The sequence below is a fragment of the Lactuca virosa genome, chromosome 9, assembly GCF_052849685.1.
Source record: "Lactuca virosa cultivar CGN04683 chromosome 9, Lactuca_virosa_CGN04683_v6, whole genome shotgun sequence".
Lineage (NCBI taxonomy): Eukaryota > Viridiplantae > Streptophyta > Magnoliopsida > Asterales > Asteraceae > Lactuca > Lactuca virosa.
The window spans coordinates 32,198,146-32,221,436 of NC_136434.1; the positions used below are offsets into that span (position 1 = coordinate 32,198,146).

The 23,291-nt window shown below is 34.9% G+C and overlaps 2 protein-coding genes across 8 annotated transcripts; one reads left to right on the forward strand and one right to left on the reverse strand.

Annotated features, from left to right (window-relative positions):
- Positions 1 to 4,673: 4,673 nt before the first annotated feature.
- Positions 4,674 to 18,231, reverse strand: LOC145138963 (cytochrome P450 704C1-like). 4 transcript variants are annotated; one of them, XM_079072949.1, is made up of 6 exons: positions 17,591 to 18,231; positions 17,223 to 17,507; positions 16,750 to 17,088; positions 16,141 to 16,344; positions 15,866 to 16,049; positions 4,674 to 4,691 (listed from the first exon to the last, which is right to left on the reverse strand). In XM_079072949.1, the coding sequence occupies exons 1-5, from the start codon at positions 18,110 to 18,112 to the stop codon at positions 15,867 to 15,869; spliced, it is 1,533 nt and encodes a 510-aa protein (XP_078929075.1). In that variant the 5' UTR covers positions 18,113 to 18,231; the 3' UTR covers positions 4,674 to 4,691; position 15,866. The 4 variants fall into 4 exon arrangements, with proteins under 4 accessions (XP_078929075.1, XP_078929073.1, XP_078929074.1 ...); XM_079072947.1 differs by lacking the exon at positions 4,674 to 4,691 and adding an exon at positions 15,053 to 15,231; XM_079072948.1 differs by lacking the exon at positions 4,674 to 4,691 and adding an exon at positions 15,053 to 15,249.
- On the forward strand, positions 10,784 to 13,176 carry LOC145138056 (uncharacterized). Of its 4 annotated transcripts, none has more exons than XM_079072203.1 (8): positions 10,784 to 10,893; positions 11,006 to 11,089; positions 11,198 to 11,278; positions 11,368 to 11,507; positions 11,601 to 11,721; positions 11,793 to 11,865; positions 12,157 to 12,219; positions 13,046 to 13,176. In XM_079072203.1, exons 1-8 carry the CDS (start codon positions 10,832 to 10,834, stop codon positions 13,124 to 13,126), a joined length of 705 nt encoding a protein of 234 aa, XP_078928329.1. In that variant the 5' UTR covers positions 10,784 to 10,831; the 3' UTR covers positions 13,127 to 13,176. The 4 variants fall into 4 exon arrangements, with proteins under 4 accessions (XP_078928329.1, XP_078928330.1, XP_078928331.1 ...); XM_079072204.1 differs by lacking the exon at positions 13,046 to 13,176 and adding an exon at positions 12,296 to 12,810; XM_079072205.1 differs by having other exon boundaries at positions 10,843 to 10,861; positions 11,164 to 11,278.
- Positions 18,232 to 23,291: the final 5,060 nt, after the last annotated feature.

Consider the following 23,291-nt stretch of genomic DNA (forward strand, 5'->3'; position numbering starts at 1 on the left):
ATTTTTTCTTTCCACAAAAACAAATAAAGCTTTTCTATTCTTTCTTTATATTCAGTTTCCCATTTAATCTTTATATGTGATTTTTGTGTATTACTCAATCTTGAATGTGACTCTCCAAACATCAATGTTTTGCTTGGAATATCTTTCTGATTCTTTTTTTTCAAGAAAAATATTTTTATTGCAGGTTAGTGAAGAATTGTCATCAAGTTTCTATGGTTGAATGATGTTAAATGAAGAAAGACGATTCATAAAATGGATATAGTTTTTTTTGTTTGAACAAAGTTGACGATTATTAGTTTTTTCTTTTGATTTAAATGTATGTTTATGTAACATCTTTATTTATATATTTAACCACTCAATGCTCTTATTTATTTGATTGTAGTTTTTCTATTTTGATTATGTTTATTTTCTATTATTTTTTTATTGGGTTATCCTACACAACATATTTAAAAGACAATATTTAAAAGATAACATAATTTTGAATATTTGATATGTAATTATGATAGACTTATCATGATATGTTCTTCATATGAAAGTAATTTATTCATATTAGTACGACAAGAATTACATTTGACATTTACGAAAATATATATATATTATATGTGATTTGCTTAACATGTATATACACCTATGTATGTTATAAATTTATAATTAAATATCTTTATGTTTAATAGTTGAAGGGATTAAAATGATGCATCAAAACCAATTATTTAGACGAATATAATAATAATAATAATAATAATAATAATAATAATAATAATAATAATAATAATAAATATACATTTCCAAGTACCGCATTCATTTGAAAACTCACATTACAACTCAATAGTTTTATAATTTATGTATATTTATTAGTTACAACTCAAGAGTTTTTAACTTATGATTATTAATTAGTAATTACTAATAACGTTTTATTTTCCTTTCTTTTATAAGGTTGTAAAGTTTTGCTCATTAAAAACATTAATATATTTGAAGAGATTTGTGATTTAAATATGAAGAGTTAATATAAATGTTATAATAGATGTTTTAGTGTTTTTATGTTATTAAAAGTTATAGTGTTTATTTTTCATATTTTTTATTATTCGTTGTATATATATCTTTTTTAATACAAATGTTATAATAGATGTTTTTCTATTTTTATGTTACTAAAAGTTGCAGTTCATATTTTTGTTCATACGTTTTGTTACCCGTTATATTATCATTCATTTGATATATAATTTACACAATTTTAAACGGTTTATAAAATTATCAAATAATTGTATATATCACAATGACTTAAAAATTAAACTATAATGTTTAATAAAACTAATATGTTAACTATATGTTTGCTTTACTACTAACATTTTGTTTCAAAGTAGAAATATTAAATAATAATTTGGTAAAAGTTATTATTTTAACTATATAATTCTATTCTCGCGCAACGCGCGGGGATTCGCCTAGTTATTATATATTTTTAGCACACAAAATAGTGTTTTTTTTTTCATGTCGTTTGGCTTTTCCTTACGAATAAACATCTTTATTGCCAAAACATGAAGAAAGTAATAAAAATTTAACAATTAGCATATTTGCCTCTTTGAACAAAATACAGACCATCATACTTGCCTTTTTTTTGGTTCGAAATGGATAGTTTAGCAAAGGCTAGCATTTTTCTATTTTATTTTTTACATTTTCATGAGTAGGATGATTTGGTTTCAACAAAAAGTTAAATACACTGGTTTGAAAAAGTCGTCAACTAAAAAATTTCTTGCAGCATCTATACGTAAAGGAAAAGTCGTCCACTAAAAAATTTCCACAACAACATGTCCACTCGATCTAATTTCCTTACTTTCTCACTTCGGGGTCATTGCTAAGGGGATGTTTGCGATTGGTTATGTAAAACTAACTTACTGTTTTTTTAAGTAAAAATAATAGTTTATTGGGTGTCAAATGTAGTTTAAAAAGCTGGTTTTATTTATCTAATATTAATACCAAAATGTAATAAATTGATAAGTTAATTTTAATATTTAGCAAATGATGTTTATATATGTAATTATAAAATAACTTATTAAAAATTCCATAAAGAAGTCAATAAGGCTACATATTTTCGGTGAACACCGTCCGAGTTGGAAGGGTTAACTCGACAATCAGGTGTAGAGGAGAGAGAGAAAATGTGATTGTTTTTTTTTTCTTTTCTTTTTTACCACTTCTAAAAAAATACCCAATTTTTCAAAAAAAAATATCTCATTTTTCAATATAATTATTTTTCAAAATTTCGAATTTTAAACCATTCATTAACTACTATAAATACCAACAACCTTCTTTATTTTCCCCTACCTTCAAACCTTGTTCATTAATCTCTTACAACATTCTTTATTTTCCACCATCTTCAAACCTTCTTCATCTCTTCAAATGGCTCAATTTTAGACCACGGATGAAGAAATCATTTTGACTCGTGCATGGGTCGATGTAAGTAAAGGTCAAAATAACAACTACCTCAAAAGCATGTTTACTTTCTGGAGAAGAATCACTCAACGATGCAATCGCAGAGTAGGTGAAGGGCACCATTGAAGTAAAGATTAACTCTTCGCTGGATAGAGAAAAACAAACGCAGTGGCATTACAGTTTCACACTGTGTTTCTTAGGATTAGACATGCTAAGTAAATGGTGAAAAAGATGGATTAGTGTTAGTCAATGCTCTTCAAACTTTTCGTGCATAAACTAACAATCATTTCCGGTTTGTAGAGTTTTGGCAAGTTGTGTGGAGGTCCGACAAATGGTGTCTATATATCCAATAAAGTTGCCTTGTGTGTCATTTTAATTTCAAGCTTGTTTTAATGTTTCTCATGTTTTAATTTCAAGTTTATTGTGTTTTATTCAATTTCAAGTGTACTTGTCTTTTTAGTTTTAATGGAAATTTTAGTTTTATATAAACTAATATATTAGTTTTTATATAAATTAATTTTAGTTTTAAATAAAAGAAAAAAAAATGTTGTGGCAAAAATGGCAAACCACCCCCACTAATTGACATCGCTCCCTCTAGCCTAAGTAAGGAGAAAGTAACTTATCAAAAGCTCATTATTTGAGTCAATAAGTACTTATGAAATTTTTTATTCAAACACTTAAAATTCTTTATTACCAGTTTTAAACAACAATATGTCAATAAACACTTCAAATAAGCAATCTTATACACCCCCGAACTCGGGATGTAAATTTGAGTAGTTGACCAGCGGATTCGGATATTTGTAGGAACCTGACCTTGATTCGGTCGGTTTAATTGGTTATCAGTTTATTCGGTTAGATTTAAACAGTTTTTGACTTCCAAAATATTAGCCACAACCACACCAAATAAGATTTACTTTAATCGGTTTTTGGTTTAATTGGTTCGGTTTATGATCAAATTCGAATAACAAACATATGAGCAACTAATCTGGTAAGAAATGTTTATACATTTTGCAACGAGAAGATTAGAGAAATCCATTAGCCCAAAACAACAAAAGAATGGCTAAAATAAGATACTATATTTACATGCTTCTTTGGCAACGATGTTTGGATTTATCGGGTTTCAACTTTTAAGAACCCTAACTTATTTGATTATAGGTCCTGTAACTTATTTTGGTTCTTATTATGATCTCATAACTGATTTTGACAACGATTTATAGATTCATACATGTCTTAAGAACTAATTTTAATTTTGTTGCATGTATCAGAACTTATTTTGATTTCATTTTTTTTTATTAGGTTTGATTGTGAATAGTTTGATCTTGATTTTGGTTTAGTTTCAATTTTGTTTTGACGATTTAGAACTAGACGTGACTGGTGGTGATTGTTGGAGGTAACAAGTAATGGTTGCCAAAGGTAACCGCACTTGGTGGTTAGATGTGAGAGGAAGGTCTAATAACATGGAGAGGAGGATGTGGTATGGTAAGAAAGTGGGTCTTAATAAAAGAAATAAACAATTAACAAATAAAAATAGTAAGAATATAAAATAATAATAATAATAAATATAATAATAGTATTTTTTACATCTGTTAAAGACAAAAATCGTAACAAAATCAAATTACTGAGATTATCCGAGTTAAAAAGAAAATTAAGGACTATACACACAAATTATCGCAAACCACAAAGGCCATTCATATAATTTATTTTTATTGTAACAATGTTTCAACTTGTTACTAGTTACTGTTATGATCTAATTTGTTTTAAATACAAATACCTTTATTATATATTTTATAATAATTAGCTAATAAAAATATAGAAAAAATAAATATTTTAGTACTTTGTTTTCTACCTATCTTCATGATCATATAAAATTAAAATATGTAGATACCACTAATTCTCTCTATTAATCGTCTTTCTTGATTTTGACAAAAAATTAATAGGATATTTGATTTCTCAAAAATATAATAAGAAGTTCTAAACTACAAAAATTTTAAAGTCAAGGTGAAACTTGAAGCATTCAAATTGAAGAATAGAATAACGTATAGGACTATAATACATTTTCGTCAATAGTAAGGTAACATCTCAATTTTTAGACCAAAATTTTCATTTTTAGATTACCAAAAACCACAGTTCACAACCAAGTTATCAATTACATGATTATCCCAAAACAACGAGTATCATAATTATCAGAGCTCATAAACATGTCCCAATAGTAAATTGTCAAGTGCGTGTATACAATCAGACATTCGCTTTCCCGCGGTCCTGCGAAGTACCTGCCACATATAAATCAACAACTGTATGTACAAAGCTTAATGAGTTCCCCAAGATATCACATATAACACAACATAAATAAACAACTATGGGTTATCCGTAACCTTGGGGACTATCAGCAGTCCCCGTGAGCTAACAGCACGCCCAGTAGGTGGTCAGCAACCATGGTTGGCTATCAGCAGCCTCAGTCACATATAACTACCATAACATAACATAACAACTAGACCCCGCTAATCATCATAAGTACAACTATCCTACCATACACGTAAGAGTAAGTGAGGAGACTCACCTGATACTGATGACACGAAAAACCTAGCACCCGAACTGCCGGATCTAGACTCCGCCTAGTCAACAAAATAATTAACCCTAATTAACAATTAAGGTTCAAAACTCACTCGCGAGTCCAAATCCCACAGCTAAACCTTCTAAGGGAAAAATGACCATTTTGCCCTTCCCATGGTCCAAAAACCCTAAAACTTGACCAAGGGTCAAAGTCAACAAAAGTCAACACTTAACGCGTACGTTGAGCGTACCACTCCATACGTTGGGCGTACAATGCATCAGGGAGGAATCAGGCTATGCTGCGCGTAACCAGGAGTACGCCCGACATACTCCATCAGTCTCTAAATCCACTAAGTTGGTGTCTTAATCCTTTAAGCCAACCAACCCAACTACAGATCTGACTAATTTAAGGCCTCTTAATCCATAAATTCGTGGGCTTTAAGCCATTGCATGGCTAGGAAAGGTCAAAGCGTCACTTCATCCATTCTAATATACTTTACTCATGCATGAGCCAAAGGGGAAGATCAAGCAAGCATTTTTGTCAATCTAGATGTCTTAATATGCATGAAAGGACAACTTAAGCACTCTGGAGAGTCCCAAACTCAAAAGGTCAAAACTTGGGGACTTTTAGCTCATAAATCTTAAACCAAAGAGATCTAGAAGAATACTAGCCAAAGTATAAGCTTTATACCTGAAAATGATGCACAAAGGTGGGAAGTTTCTGGATCTTCAAGCTTGCTAGCACCTTCTTCTTCTTCTTCTTCTTCTATAACCTCCTTCTTCAACTACAAGAGCCAAGCACACTCAAAACTTTCAATAACACACACAAGCCACACACACGAGATTAGGGTTCATGGGAGGGTTGGAGGCTGATAAGGGTGGCTAAAAATGAAGCCATAATGTTCCTTAAATAGGGGAAACCCTTAAAATTAGGGTTTTACATCTGAGCTAATATGCCCAGTGTACCACATATACTCCCAACATACTAGTTGGCTCTCCGCGACCATGCAGGCTGCATGAGTACGCTAAGTGTACTCATATGTACGCCCCGCGCACAACTTCTTTTGCAAACTTTTTCTATTAGGGACCAAATGAGACACTTTTGATAAAGATTCAAAGAATGCTAAAATGTACCTTATTTCGGGATGTTACAAACCTCCCCCACTAAAATCAGACTTCGCCCTCAAATTCATCCTCCGGAAACAGCTCAGGGTATTGCTCACGCATCTCGGACTCAGGTTCCCACGTCCACTTCGAACCTCTACGGTGTTGCCACTGAACTTTGACCAAGTTCACAACCTTGTTCCTCAAGGTTTTCACTCTCTGCTCTAAAATGGCTATAGGCTTATCCACATAATTCAGGAGATCACCGACCTGAATGTCCTCCAAGGGAACCACAGCCGCCTCATCGGCTATACACTTCCTTAGTTGGGAAACATGGAAGGTATCATGGATCTGACTCAGCTCCTCCGGTAGCTCCAACCGGTAGGCCACCTTGACCACACGAGCCAAAACTCGAAAAGGGCCAATGAACCTGGGGCCCATCTTGCCCCGCTTCCTGAATCGGATAACACCCTTCCAGGTTGATACCTTCACGAGCACTAGATCCCCTACCTGAAATTCTAACTTAGAGTGTCGCCGATCCGCATAACTCTTCTGACGACTTTGCGTTGTCAATAGTCTCTGTCGAACCTGCTGTATAAGCTTAATCGTCTTGAGCATGACCTTCGTGCTCCCCATGACCCTCTACCCCACCTCGCCCCAACAAATAGGAGTCCCACATCTTCGACCATAAAGGAGCTCGAACGGGGGCATACCGATACTGACATGATGGTTGTTGTTATACGAGAACTCAGCCAACGGAAGATAGGAGTCCCAGCTCCTACCAAAATTTATAACACAAGCATGCAATATATCCTCGAGCGTCTAAATCGTTTGCGCGCTCTGCTCGTCCGTCTACGTATGGTATGTGGTACTGAAGTGTAGTCGGGTACCCAACTCCTCATGAAATCTCTTATAGAACCTGGAAGTAAATCGCACATCCTGGTCAGACACAATAGACGTTGGCACCCCATGCTGAACTAACACCTCTCGAACGTAAATCCCAGCCAACTTCTCAGTAGAAGAGTTCTCACTAATGGCTAAGAAGTGTGCACTCTTCTTCAAACAATCCACTATCACCCAGATAGTGTCAACATTCCTCGCAGTCCTCGGTAGCTTTGTAATGAAATCCATAGTAATATGTTCCCACTTCCATAAGGGAACCTACAGAGGCTGCAACTTGCCATGAGGGCGTTGGTGCTCAACCTTGACCTTCTGGCAGGTCAAACATCGTTCCACAAACCATGCTACATCTCTCTTCATACATGGCCACCACTAATTATGCTTCAAGTCGAGATACATGTTGGTAGCCCCCGGGTGGATGGAAAATCTCCATTTATGGTCCTCCTCCATCAAAATCCGTCGGGCCCCACCCGCATATGGTACCCATACCCGCCCATGAAGAGTCAGAAGCCATCGAATGTCCATATCAAATGTCGAAATTTGACCGATCACCCGCTCACTTTTCCGATTGTCCTCTTTTATGGCCTTCGACTACGTTTCCTTGATGATCTCCAAGGCTGGAGTCATCACTATCATCCTCATGCACACATCCCTAATCGGGGCACCTGCCGCCCTCCGGCTCAAGGCATCGGCTACCACATTGGCCTTGCCCGAATGATACAAGATCTCGCAGTCATAGTCTTTCACTACGTCCAACCACCTCCTTTACCTCATATTCAAGTTAGACTGATCCATAATGTATCTCAGACTCTTATGGTCCGTGTAGATGGTACACTGAACACCATAGAGATAGTGGCGCCAAATCTTGAGGGCGAAAACCGCCGCCCCCAACTCCAAATCATGAGTGGGATATCTCGCCTCGTAAGGCTTCAGCTGCCTCGAAGCGTAGGCTATCACGTGCCCTTTCTCATAAACACAACACCCAATCCTTCAATGGATGCATCACAATAGACTATGAAATCCTCGACTCCCTCAGAGAGGGCAAGTGCTGGCGCCTCACACAATCTCTAGCGAAGAGTCTCAAACGATGTATGTTCCTTAGGCCCCCAACTGAAAGCAACATCCTTCCTTGTCAACTTGGTGAGAGGAACAACAATGTTGGAGAAGTCTTTGATGAATCTCCGATAATAACCTGCCAATCCGAGGAAGCATCAAATCTCATATGGAGATATTGGCACCTCCCACTACATCACTGCCTCTATCTTGGCTAGTTCGACCAAGATACCGTTCTGATACACAAGGTGTCCCAAAAACTAAATCCCGCGCAACCAGAAATCACACTTGGAGAACTTGGCATAAAGCCTCTCCATGCTCAAAACCCCAAGAATCTCTCGAAGATGCTCCTCATGTCGTTCCATAGTCTTCGAATACCAGAATATCATCGATAAAAACGATCACTGATCGATCAAACATGGGCCTACACACCCGGTTCATGAGGTCCATGAACATTGGCCTACCGCCTCAACCCAACCGCTCTTCCCGAGCCTCCGTGCCTATGGCTTACAGCCGACCCGCACCGGGTATCTTGGCCTACAGCACAAAGCAATACCGCCTCAACCCCACCACCATATGTCGACATATAAACAATCAAGGATCAAGCAATCACATAATACAAGCAAACATCAATCACACAACTCACTACCGCCTACTAGTCCTTTGACAACACACTATCTTGCTACCAGCTAACCTCCATGAAATGCGTAACCATAAGTAACAAGAGGTGAGATAGCCACCCGAATAGATGATCCTACTCTAAAGCCACAACCAAACAAGGAACATGCAAAAAATATTATCTTCTTTTTGACATGTTTAGCCATGTCTCATGTTCATACGAATATCTAGAACAAAGGAATAACTTATTACTTATCTAAGGGTTGAATCCTGATTAATTCAGAGTTCGACAGTTGCATTGGATGACTAACTTTGAATCCCAATTAATTTAGAGTTCAACATTTGCATTGGATGACTAACTGTTTGTTGATTATTTGAGAAGTATTGGACCTTGTATAATTGATGACTTGTCCAAGTGACAGATTGATTGAAATAGTGTCCAATGTCATTAACAATTGATAATATTTCAAAATAATAACATGGTCCTTTGGGTTGCCCACATGGCACAAATGAGACATTAAAATAGAATTAAGGTGAAAATAAGTTTATTAATTTATTATGTTTAATAAATTAATCATAAACTATTTTGGAATTTGCAACTATTTAATTTAAGGGGTTGAATATTAATTAGTTAAAAGATTGACTAATTGGAATATTCTAGAACCCTTAATAGGTAAGAAGATTTCGAAATATCCATCCCACATTGGATGGGAGGTGATTTTTGAATTATATCTCCATCCCACATGGGATGGGAGATGAAACTTGGCGAAGGCTTTAAGGTTATAAATAGGGTGCTAAGGGTTTCACTATTTTTTGCACATTAGCTTGAAAAATTGCCTACTTCTTCCCTCCCTTTCTATGAGACGAATTTCTTAACCCTTTTTTAGGGTTTCTAGAAATTTGATTCTCTCCTAATTTTCTTTTGGTTCTCTCTTTGGAGTCTTGAGTGTGATTCCATTAGAGGGATTCTCGATTGGCTCATCTCATCCAAGCAACATGGTTGGATCAAGAATGATTGAAGAGGGTTCAAAACGGTCAAGATTGAGCTACACAATAGGTTAGTAATTATATATTTCTTTATTTGATTTATAATTTTAAAGTATGTTGCTATAATTAGTAAAACCTAGATCCTAAGGTGCGGTGCATGTACACATAGAGATTAATTAGTTTATTTAGTTCCGCTAATCTAGTGTGTATTTATGTATTAAAAAATAATAAATCAACAGATGTTGTCGGATCTTGAGATCCAGTCAGGCCTTGACTAGTCATCAACTATGAAACAACCTCTAAGTCATTTTTCTCAGCTTAACATTGAATAGCCAATTATAAGGTGTGTACAAAAAAAAAAAAAAAAGTTAAACGATCAAACGTTGACAAAAAAATCAATTAGTAAATATGTATAAAATTGAAAATATATTACCTTGTTAAGTAATTTTTTTCGTAATTGTTTAATTCACCTATTTGCTTTTCTTTCTTTTGGCAATTATGACCTTTCGATTTACGATTTCATGTTTTTTTTTTTTTTGCAAATCTCAAACAATATTTTGATAAAAAAATTTTAACATTCCACCAGATAGATAATCGATTATAGTGAAATAAAAAGTCAAATTGTTTGAAGCACCTAGAATTGTTGATCTGATGAAACAATATTTTTTTTTAGAAGCAAGAGTTGATATATCTTTACCACATTTAGCAAGTTAAAAGTTGGCAAAGTCGTTGAAGTGTTCATCACCAATTTGTATTAAAAGATATTTATTGGTTTCTTTTTGCATTTTCTTTGTCTATCATCTAATGCTAGATATATAGCTACTATTGATACCAAATTGTTTTTTGTTTATGGCATTGGGTCTTTAGTCTACTAACTTCTTAAGCGTCTCGCCTAGTGATTAGTATTCAACCAAAATGATTCGTATATAACGGTTTTTTCTTCGTACATAATAATTTATGTTTTATAGAATTGTAAAATCCAACCATTTAAACACAAATTGATGTGTATTTAAAAAAAAAAAAAAAAAAAAAAAAAAAAAAAACCTTAGTTGCGTACGGATGATCTCCACAAAATAAAATACATAGAATAAAACTGTAAGTTGATATAACTCTAGGGACCAAATTTATAATTACTCTCTTGGCATTTTAATCAGCACACACACAACAGACAATCACCGTCGTCCACAATCGGAGGAAAATGGCGCGCGACAAAGACCAGCCACCAGCGGTACGCGTCTATACGGTTTGCGACGAATCCAAGTTCGTATTCAAATTCAATTAGTCGATTCTTCTAAATATAAGTTTAATTTGTTATATTTGATTATGTGAGCCCTAAAACAACTCAATTTGCGGATTTGTGATTTTGATATAGGTATTTAATCGTGAGGAATGTTCCTGCATTAGGTTGTGGTGATGAATTACGGAAATTGTTCGAAGGATATGGTGAAATTGACGAGTAAGATATCTTTTTCCCTCTTTCGGAAGTGTCTTCAACCATGATGTTAATTGTTGTTTTTTTATTTCTTTTAGGGATTCAATTCGACTTCTTATTTCTCTTTTCTAGATTCATACCATTGGACGACGAAGATTGCGAGCCATTTACTGATGTTTACTGGATTAAGTTTCATCAGGTCAACAATGCTAGGTGCTTCAAACAATTTGACTTCTTATTTCACTGTAATCGATTATCTATCTGGTGGAATGTTAGAATTGTTGATCAAAATATTGTTGTAGATTTGCAAAAAGGAAGCTGGATGAATCAGTTTTTATTGGAAATCGGATTCAAGTCTCATATGCACCTCAATATGAGAACCTTAGTGACACAAAAGAGAAGTTGGAAGGTAGAAGAAAAGAAGTTCTAGCTAGACTTAATCGTAAGTGTTGTATAATATCATTTTGTATTTACAAAGATTTTGTTTTCTAGATGATTTAATTACCTGTATAGTTTGTTATTGCTGTTTTTTCAGCTGGAAGATCCAAGGGTTCTAGTGTTATGAATATGAGTGCAGCTTCTTCTAGTCAACCTAAATTGAGTACAACTCAATCTCATATTAATTTCATATCACAGCCATTAAATATCCAACACAGGTTTGAATCTAGATCTTATTGTTTTTATCCTATCTCTATTGGCAAATCTGGATTATATGTTCTTGTTGCAGGGACCCACTGGAGCCACAGGCTCAACATACTGTTCACAGTCAAACTCTTCCCTCAACAGTTTCGTCTAATCAGGTTTAAAACATTTTATATTATCTCATTTTTAGTATCTCTAATTTTTCTGAATTTTAGAAAAATAAGAATGAAAATTTTCTGAATCACCTTAACATTAGTCAAAAATTGGGATTTTACAAATTATTTTTTTATATTTTTGACAAAATGGTAGGTTACTTTATTTTTATCAGTTTATAAAACAAAACAAATACTTACAAAAAAAGAAGGGTATTTTTTGTCGTTTATCATATATACATTCCATATCCCTGATAAAATGGTGACTCAAATATTATTTGTGAAATATGATATCAGGATTATTTTCCATTAGAATCGATGAATCAGACAGTTCGATTGGTCAGGGAAAAACTTAACAAGGTGAGTCGTGAATTACTAATTTTGTCTCCATTTATCAGATGAAGTTTTTTTTTTTTTATATTTTTATCTCTTTTAGATTGAATCGGATACGGAGACTTTAAAAGCCGGGTCTTCTAAGAAACCACGAATTGACAATAGAAGAAGAATCTGATAGCCATTAGCTCTTTTCATCAAATTCTTATGAGGAGGGCATTCACGTCTTTTTGCACATACATGAGATTGAGAGCGACCTTTTTGGATGGGACAAAAATCAAAAATTGCAAATTATGTCGGTTGACATCAATATGAGTTGTAGTCCAATACATGTCAAACACAGTACAACACTACGACCTGTTGTGTCATATCTTCTCATGCATAACAGATGAGGCTTAATTGTTGTGTCCTATTGTGAACATGGTTCAAGGGTGGGACTTAAGAAAAAAAAATTGAAATTTGTGTACTTATATGAAATTGGGGTTTGGTTACTAATGAATTGTGATTATAACCTAATGGCAAGGTCAAATAGTTGTAAGATTTTGGTTAAATGGGATGTCATGCATCAAGGAAAAGTTGTATTTGATTTGTTATAAAATCAATTCAGCCATTTCACAACACTATATTGAGCTATATGAATAGATTTGGTTGTATGCATATCATACATCTGTTTTTACAACCAACCAAGTGCAACTAAATTTGGTTGGAAAAATTCTTTTTAGTGCAATTCCTTTATCTGGTGCAGGGAGTTTGGATGCACGTTTCAAGCAATGGTTTTCTTGCTAATTACTATGCTTGCTAACTAGTTGTGTTACTTATCGTCTAATTATTCTTTTACACTTCTATTACGCAGCGTGCCTTGGCATCTCATGGAAGTGATAGGCATGACTCAACATTTGGTATTCAATCGTTGCCTGCTACACATACATTTTAACTTCATTTTCTTGAAATGGGTTTAAACTAAAAGGTTTTAATTTCCACATTATACACAAATTATATGTTAAACTACAGTAATGACAAATTATGTGTCAAAAAACATATAAAATACAATATAATACAAAATAGAATGGTTTAATTGAATATTTTTTTGTTTCCTCTGTTTACTTGGAAAAAAATGGCCAACACTTTTTCTTAATAAAATTCTATGAACAAAAATGCTGACACATTTAATGGAAAAATAAGTAAACAATTTTTTTTTTCATAAAAGAAAGCGAACAGTGGGATTTTATAAAAATAATCGCATTTGTCTTGACAAAATATCTCTCTCTCTCTCAATATTAAAATAAAGGATCTTTCTCTCACTTTTCAGTATTAAACTTAAGGGTAAAAAGGTCCAAACATTTATTTTTAAGTGGAAATCTCTCTCTCTCTCTCTCTCTCTCTCTCCAATATTAAAATAGAAAGGAATGAAGCCCCTCGCGAACGCTAGGCGAGCCCAGGAACGCTTAGCGTTCGAGGTCAACCAGCTCGTCTTTTGGTCAAGCTGTGCACACTGGGCATACACAGCACTGTTAACCAAGTTTGACTTTTTGACTTTTTGGATTTTGACCGGGATTTGCCAAGTTTGACCTAAGGGTATTTTGAGTTGTATTTGAGGTTGGTCGCTATTTGATGAATAGGTGACGGGTAGAGCTTAGATTCGGAGTAGAGACCTATTCAGTTATTTGTTCAGACTCAGAGATGAATTTTCCTCACTGTACTTGTGGGTCGAAATACAGGATGTCGATATGTTATAGCGATCTGTTAGATCAGTATACTGGTAAATAGGATGTAGTATGCGGTAGTTATTTGTAAATCTGTTTGTTTGTCTGATGACTGGTTATATTTTTATCTGTTCCCGGATATATGTTATATGTTATGTATAGGTCCACATAGTATGGTTGGGTTGAGGTAGTACTGCTTTGTGCGGTAGCCAACGAACCCGGGAGCAAGCTAGACATGAGTTGTGGGCCTGAAGGGCAAGCCAGACTAATGTTGTGGGCTCGGGAGCAAGCCTGATATGAGCTGTGGGCCTGAAAGGCAAGCCGGACTCATACTGTGGGCTCAGGAGTAATCCAATCAGTTAGTTGTGGACTCAGTGCATGTTGTTATATGTTTGTGTGTTGGTACTTTGGGGGAACTCACTAATCTTTGACTTACAGTTTCAGTTTATTGTTTCAGGTACTTCAGATGATCGTGGCAAGGCAAAGGCGTGATCATACACATCCTTTGGTTTTATTTTGTTTGGATTTTGAGATATACTCTGATTACTAAATTAAACTTTTGAAACAGTGGTTTTGTAAACATGTATGGTTATGGGTTGTTTTTGAAAAGTTAAATTTATTGTGATTTTTGGGATGTTACACCTTTTCACGATTTCAGAAAAATCGAAACTATGTTCTTTCCCTTCTTGTTTTGATTTCGTTTGTCTGATATAGAATTGGGAAGTTAATCAAGTTAATTGATTTAATTTTGGAATTTGACATGATTGTGATTCCTTGTATGTTCTAGTGTTTTTGAATTTTTTTTTATGAAGCTGTGAAATCGCTGCAATGAGAAACTAAACAAAGAAAGCATGTCTTGTTTCTCGCTAAATCGATAGAACAGAAAACATGTTGTGGTTTCAATGGTATTTTGCTGTGTTTGCTGTTTTGCTATCAATATATGCCATTTTGTTGGTTTGCTATCAATGGAATATGTATACCGGTTTTCTGTTTTACAGGAAAATGTCCCAACTTAGTTTAACAACACGCAATCGTAGACAAAGGCAAACTTCATTGATTTTAACATGATGGAACGTTGTTTTGCATGTTGTTGTAGTCCTTTTGTTAATGATATTCAAAAAGAAAGTAAAATTAAGCAAAATAGAAAAAAAAAAAAAAAAAAAAAAAAGGCAATTTTGTCATTATATATGGATTTCAATTCTAATTCCTGCGAACCAAATAGAATCTGAAATTAATTCCAATTCCATTTCCTGCCAAACAAACAGGATATGGAATTGGATTCAAATTCCTAACATATTCATTTCCCAATTCCAAATGCAATTCCTTCAGCAACATTCTGCGAACCAAACAGACCCTTAATATACAAAAAGCATAAAGTTTTGTTATACGATATACCACGGCCAAAATTAACTATTTATACATATTTTTGTTTATATGTTTTGGCTTCATCCCTAACTCTAATGTTTGTGTTATGCCATTACACTTAACCCTTAAACACTTGGATTGAAAGAGATCATGTCAATATCAAATATATGAGCTGCTAAAAAGTATGTTGCCGTTTGTTGCCTCTGGTGACATATAGGCGCCACATAGGATTTTACAACTCTTATCATTTTTTGTCTATGAGTAGGATGTGATGTCATCCATACCATCCAACTTTTTTTTTAATTTAAAAAAATGTAATTGAGAGAGAGAGAGAGAGACTATCGGCACATTCTTGCCGTTGGCACAATGCCGCCGACAACATATGGTATCAAGGGGTGTTGTTTGTTGCCGACAATCTTTGCCAAGGATGCCGATGGCATTTGGTACTCCTGTTGAGTCCAAAAAATGTTTGTGTTGACTTTAAAAGTATTGACTTTTTAAAAGGAGTAAAAAATTCGTTTTTAAAAACATTTTTCATCCTTATTCAATATCACATAATCGTTTTTCAAATCTCACGTCCAAATGGCCATGAACAAAGAACTTACATTATGTTCTTGGAAGTGCGACGAGATGAAGGCCTCCATCAATGTGCAATGTAAACATCGTTTTATAAGTCACCCTTTTTGTTTCATCAAACAATTTGAACTGAAAGAACCGAATAAGAGCAATCGACATTATTTTCATTTGACGATAAGAGAAATCCCTCCCTAAACAAATTCTAGGACCAGCCTGCAAACACGAGCAATTATTTAGATATTCCCAGTGACAACTTATTTTACTCATTTTCTAGTATAGAACCTACAAAAACATCTACACTTACATGAAATGCAACGAATTTGAAAGGAGATTGTGGTTGGAAAATGCCATTATCATTAAGCCATCTTTCGGGCTTGAAATCTTCAGCATCATCTCCCCAAATGTAAGGCATTCTTCCCATTGCATACGATATATAGTACACACCATCGCCTTTTTTCAACTCATAACCATCAGGAAGAATGTCATCTGATTCTGCAACTCTTCCATCCTTGCAAACAACCAAACATGATCAAGAAACTTTCCACTTTCATAATATCAAGTTAATTACTGAATTGCGGGTTTTTTTTTTCAGTTTATATGATGCCGATACATTGGCGGAGCTTGAACTTTTGATTTGAGGGGACGAAAGTATAATATGTATAAAAATTATAGAACAGGGGACCACAACACTAATTTTATATTTTTAAGTTTAATATGTATAAAATTTGTACTTATGTTCAAATTTAGAAAGACTCTTCATGTTTGCCCTAAATAAGCATGTGATAATTTTCTATCAGGAGTATGATTTATTTTTTATTAGCTTGATATCCCTTCACAAAAGATCATTCATGACTTCCATTTTTAAGATTAACAGGCAAAAAGTATTTCAAAATTTTAAGTAAGATGTAATTACCACGGGCACTCCAGGGTATAGCCTCAAGGTTTCGGACAAAGCCGCATGGAGATAATGCATTTTCTCAAGTATTTCATCGTTAATCCGCTCCACAAAATCTTCAACATTATCCCCATTTTCTAATTGATACCCGATATGTTCTTCTATTTCTGATACAACTTTATCCTGTATTGCTGGATTCTTGCAAAGCATGTAGAAAAACCAAGAAAGTGTATTCGCACTAGAATCTTTTCCAGCTAGGATGAAATTTAGGATTATATCCATGAGATATCGATCATCCATGTCTGAATCCTTCTCACTTTCGATCAAAAATCTTGAAAGTATGTCCTCCTTGTGATTCTTGGAAATCAACATGTTACATAAAAAAAAAATCAGCTTAATTATATATCTAGTTCAAATCCCATAAGGTGTTCAAAAAAGAACAATCCTTATTCCTTACTAACTCATCAAATACAAGAGCAACAACAATTTACATGGTGTTTCTGTGTTTGTAGTTGTTCTCGTCTTCTGCTGATCAACTTGAGAACGAAATCATTGATCAATTTGATGTTCTTCTTAAGAGAAGCTTCACACCCGATATTAAGAAAACGCTTAAGTTTCCATAAGGGATCTACGTAACGCCAGTAAGTCAAAGCATTTGAATCATCAAACGCATCGATAAATGAGTTCCCTTCTTCATTAGATCCTTCTAGGCAATCCAGATCCACTCCGAACCCAACTTTGAAAATGGAATCCAAGCCACTTCTCATCAGCAAATTCTAAAAAAAAAGTTCAATAATTCAAGAAACCAACTTCATTTTCTAAAGTTATATTCAAGAATCGGATTTTCTAGTTGACTTACGTGTATATCAAAGACTTCGTTGACCATGGCAAACTGAGAAACGATCCTGACTAGTTTTGATGCGTTGGTTCTGAAAACGGCACAACTGAAGTCTCTTAAAATCCTAGTCGAGAACTCGAAACTTGCAAGCTTCCTCTGCTGCTTCCACCTAACGCCATCAACAGCGAAGATCCCATGGCCAAACAAGTCTGTAATTATGTCCTTATTATACTGGCCTTTTGTGTAGTTGTCGAAATTGGTTTTAAGTATGTATTCGATGTTTCTAACGTCGGTTGTGTATAACTCGCTTTGATCAGGGGCAAGAAGCCGGAAAGTTTGGTGTTTCCGGGCAATATCAGCTAGGTAGTCATGGAGGGTATTGAAGTAGAAGAGTTGACCAAATACAGTTCCGACAACAGGAGAGTATTTTGGGTTTCTGATTGACTTTCCGATGAAGATTTTGAGGATGAGAAGTGAAAAGGCTATGGTGATTAGTATGAGACTAGTAGCTAAAAAGTTGAAGATGATATAGAAAAAATCCATAACTAAAGCATGGTTGCTATATGTTGAATACTCATGAAGCTTTCGGATGGAGGGAGGGGAGGGCTTCTAGAAATTAAAATGAGAGAGAGAGAGAGAGAGAGAGAGAGAGAGAGAGAGAGAGAGAGAGAGAGAGAGAGAGAGAGAGAGAGCTTATATTTTATGGAAAGACTATTAATTGAATACGTTACTAATACAATTTTAAATAAAGGATGATGATATTATCAAAGAGATAGGTGAATGCACTTTAAAATGTCATTTGTTTTTTCGATGCAAACTAATCATCTTTCTTATAAAAGTACTCGAAAGAAATTATAAAATTTACAAGAACAAATGATTAATGATTATGGACAAAGTGTGGAAGTCCAAATGCAAAAGAACAAAAATTGACCTCATATATTTTGCATATAAAATTGCTTCTTATTGAAAAAGTAGTGTTTTTGCATGTCGCTGAATAGACAAATATAAATGAAACAAATGACCATCATACTGGGCGTTTTTTGGTTCAAAAATTGACCATCATACTGGGCGTTTTTTGGTTCAAAAATGGATCGTTTTTGTAAAAGCTGGTTTTTTTACGGGTAGGATGATTTGTTTACAACAAACAAATAAATAAATACAATGGTTTGAAAAGTCGTCCACCAATTTTTTTTTAATAACAGTATTGTGAGGAAATTACATTACTAAAAAAATGGAGGAGATAATGATGTTCTTACGGCATCTATAAAGAAAAGAATTGTGTTTAAAGATATATATTATTATGTAAACTAGGGTGAACGTGGGTCCGGACCAATGACGGATCCGGAACAAATGTGAGGGGTAGCATACCTGTCTTAATACAAGTCTTGTTTATCAATATAGATGACAAAAACACCACTTCAACTGACATAGGAGGATTGGGTGTAGGGTCCCTCCGTTCGCTCAATGTTGCATTTATTGTTAAGTGGTGGTGGAGATTGAGAGTAGTTCACTCATCTCTTTGGGGTCGAGTCATCAGTGGTATTCACTGCTGCTGACCAAATTAAGAGGTCAACCATTAATGGTGTCTGGAAAAATATCGTTGGGACAGTATCCATTCTTCAGAAGTCAGGAATTAATTTCAACGACATTCTAAAAAAAACAGTGGGATCGGGTCAAAGCACTCTTTTATGGCAAGATGTTTAGTGGGGTAACGTTACGCTCAAATCAAAATACCCTGAGTTATATAACCTCGAATCAAATAAGCATTGTTCTGTTATGGATCGAGTTAAAACCAATGGCATTGAGTGGGATTGGAAAGCAGACCCAATGGCGCCACATTTGAATCGGAATCTGACACATCTGATCTCTGACATCAGTTCATTCAGTGGCGATGTAACCTTGGGGTAGATGGTATATATATTGTCGAGGCCCTCCGCAAGAAACTAGATGAATCCATCCCTCTTGTACCAGGTATTAAAACCGAATGGATGAAGGAGGTGCCTCTGAAAGTAAATTGTTTTATTTGGAGGGCAAAATGGGGAAAAATACATTCTGCTGCAGCTCTTTTGGCTAGAGGTGTCAATGTTACCAATCCAAATTGTGAGTATTGTTTGAACTCTGTTGACTGTGCAGATCATATATTCATCCAGTGTGATTTTGCAATGGGAGTTAGAGAATGGGTGATGAGGTGGTGTGGCATAACCCTCGGGGAAATGAGTACTATGACAGATTTACTAAAGTTTGCAGCAAGTTGGGGTCACTTTCATAAGAAAAGGAGGGTCTTCTTGATTATCTGTTATGGAATGTTATGGGGTTTATGGGAGGCTCAGAATGATCGTAAATTTAAACAGGTGAAACCAACTCCAACAAAAATAGCTGGTGACATACAATCATTGGTGTTCCTTTGGCTGAAACATAGGGGTTCTATGGGTGTCATTAGGTGGTGTGATTGGGGAACGTCCCTTTTTGCTTGTCTGTAACTTATACACTTCCATTTTTCCTTTTATCGGTTTGTACTTTTTCTGTTGTTGGTTCATCTAGCTTCTTGCTAGGTGTTGCCTATTTATAAAACAGTTTAGCCGTTTCCAAAAAAAAACACCACTTAGTGGGGTAGGTATATGTTGGAGTTAGATTAAACTAAGACGATGTGTAATGGGTTCCAAAAAGTCGTGGAGGGTCGATGTGGCGCCTCCACAATGGCATTATAATGCAGAGAACACTACACTGGGATCTCATTAAGGCAAGTCTCGTTACCATGACAACATAGCACAACGACAATTTCACCCAATCAAATCCTTTTGGCGGTTCAACGATCAAATTTTAAAAAAAAAAAGTAATTAATATTTTTTACCTATAAATACATACCATCTTACCCAATTTTATTCACACCATTATTTTCTTTCTCTATATTTTATACAACTTAAATACTCTTCAAAAAAAATTATGGATCCGTTCAACTCGTCCGACGATGATGATATGTTCATCACCATGATGTACGTGTATTACAAAAATGAGCTACTAGAAATAGATGTAGTCCTTATACTAACAAGACATGTGATGTTAAACATAAATTGCGATGAAGGACATGAACGCTTGATTACTTTGCGGATAATTGTGTCTACCTATCAAAGGATTTCAAAAAAAGGTTTCATTTGAGTAGGAATGTGTTTGTACAGATAGCCAACGCCTTGGAAAGCAGGTATCGTTTCTTTCATTTTTATACATATTAAATATATCTTTATATAAAATAAATACACATTTTTACCTATTAAATATATGTTTAGGTATCGTTTTTTTCCAATTGAAATATGATGCTAGATGTAGGCCGGGATTCACAGGGTTGGAAAAATGTGTTGCAACAATTCGATTGATGGCTTACAGGGAGTCACCTGATTCCATTGACGATTATATGAGAATGTCTAAAAGAACTACAAGAGAAAGTTTGTACAGATTGTCAAAAGGTGTTGTTGAAACATCCGGTGACGTTTATTTGCGGAAACCTTTGTTGAATGATATGCAACAACTATATGCGACACATGAAGAAAGACATGGTTTTTCGGTATACTTGGAAGCATTGATTGCACACACTAGAAATGAAGAAATTGTCCAACGGCTTGGAGAGGGTCATATGCAAGTGGTCAACATGGAGTGCCTTCGTTGGTATTAGAGGTTGTTTCTTCCCAATATTTATGGATTTGACATACGTATTTCGAGGTTGTGGGTTCGAACAACAACATCAACGTTTTTTATCAGGCACAAATATTCAACGATCTTTTGTCAAGAAAAGCACCGGGTGCTCCTTTCACAGTGAATGAAAACAAATATAAGTTTGGGTATTACCTTACGAACAGGGTGGCCCAATGGGTAGGGCAAATTGGGGGATGGCTCAGTGCCCAATAACTATTTGGGCCCCAACTGTTATTTTCGATTTATATATTTAATATATATAGAGTTGTTGCAAAAATCAACAATATTCATTATTCACCTTTAGTGAAATTGGCAAAGCGCTTGTAAGTCTTTGCATATAACCCGCGTTCAATTCCCCTTATCCACATGTTTTTCTCCTACGTTAGCTTTGTTTTCACAGACAAATAAACTTAGTTCAAAAAACCTAATAAATGTTTGTTTGGTGTGGCAGACTATCATCTTATGTAATTTGGTATAAAACATTTTACACCAGACCCCATATATGTTTGGGACGGCCCTACTTACGGATAGAATATATCTTGTGTATTCCACATTCGTGAAACATTATGACACCCAGTGGAACCAATAAAAAATTATTCGGGAGAAGACAAAAATCAGCATGTAAGGATGTGGAACATGCTTTTGAAGTTCTGAAGTCAAAGTGACACTTAGGGGTCGTTTGATAGTTGCTGATTAGGTTAGAGCTGACTGGGTTAGAAATGCTGACTGAGTCCACATCTGACTGAATTTATGTTGTTTGATTATTTATCTGACTGATTGTGCTGAATGATAAAATGACCATATTATCCTTATGTTGTCCTTTTGTGTTGGATAAAATAATTATAAAAATAAAAATTAGAACATAAAATCCAAAATAAACATACATAATTTAAAATCCAAATACAAAGTGTAATACAAAACCCAAATACACGTTGTCATACATAATAAAAAAGTATATCATTTAACGTGAACCATTTGAAAGTAACTGATTAGCAATCTGGTCAGGCAAAGTAGTCCTATACTCAACGGCTTCTGAACCCCATTCTATGCCTTGTATGTTTTGGCCCTCACTTCCCCCACCTCCCACATTAGGAGTAACCATAGTGTTTTGTTCAAAGTTCGTAAATAGGTCATCTTGAATATCGTATTTCTTTATAAAATTATGGACCGCGACACAGGCAATGACTATGTCTCTTTGCAATGGAAAAGGATAAGGAGCCATACGTTTTAAAATTGGAAATCTCGCCTTCAATACACCATAAGCACGTTCAATAATATTTCTAAGTTGTGCATGAGCATGATTGAACCTTTCTTCCTTAGTTAAATCTCTGTTTCTTCGAAAATCGGCTAACCAATACCTAGTATTGCGGTAAGGAGCCATAAATCCACGGGTGTTGGTGTATGCGGCATCACAAATGTAATATTTATCTGTAGATGGGTGACAAATTAATCATATAAATAATATAGATAATAAAACTTATAGAAAAATGACAAACCTCGTGGAGGGAATGGAAATCCAGAAGTCGGTATAAATGCAACTTCTTTCAAAACTTTAGAATCGTGTGCTACACCCTCCCATCCATCCCATACAAAGGTGAATATCATATCAAAATCACAAATTCCTATTACATTTTGATAACATTCACCTTTTCCTCTTCCCCTATAGCGAGTTTGTTCATCAACGAGCACAACTGCATGTACAAGTGTTCCATCTAGTGCACCTAATGCTCCAGGAAATATGTTTTTTAGCCGTCTATGTCGTTCCGAGGTATTTCTTGTTGTATTAGAAGATGTTGGTACAATAATTTCTCGTGCAAAACACATCATTGCTTTTAGCACTTCATGAAAACATTGATGAATCGTTTGTATGGAGTGGTGAAACCTTTCTTTAACAGCTCGAAAACGTTCATTATGTCCTATAACATGTAAAAATATAGTCATCTTCTCTTCAACGCTTATTGTCCTACTACGTTGCAACCAATTTCTTTGAGTAAAATGATTGCATAATAATACAAATGCATCTTGTGAAAGACGC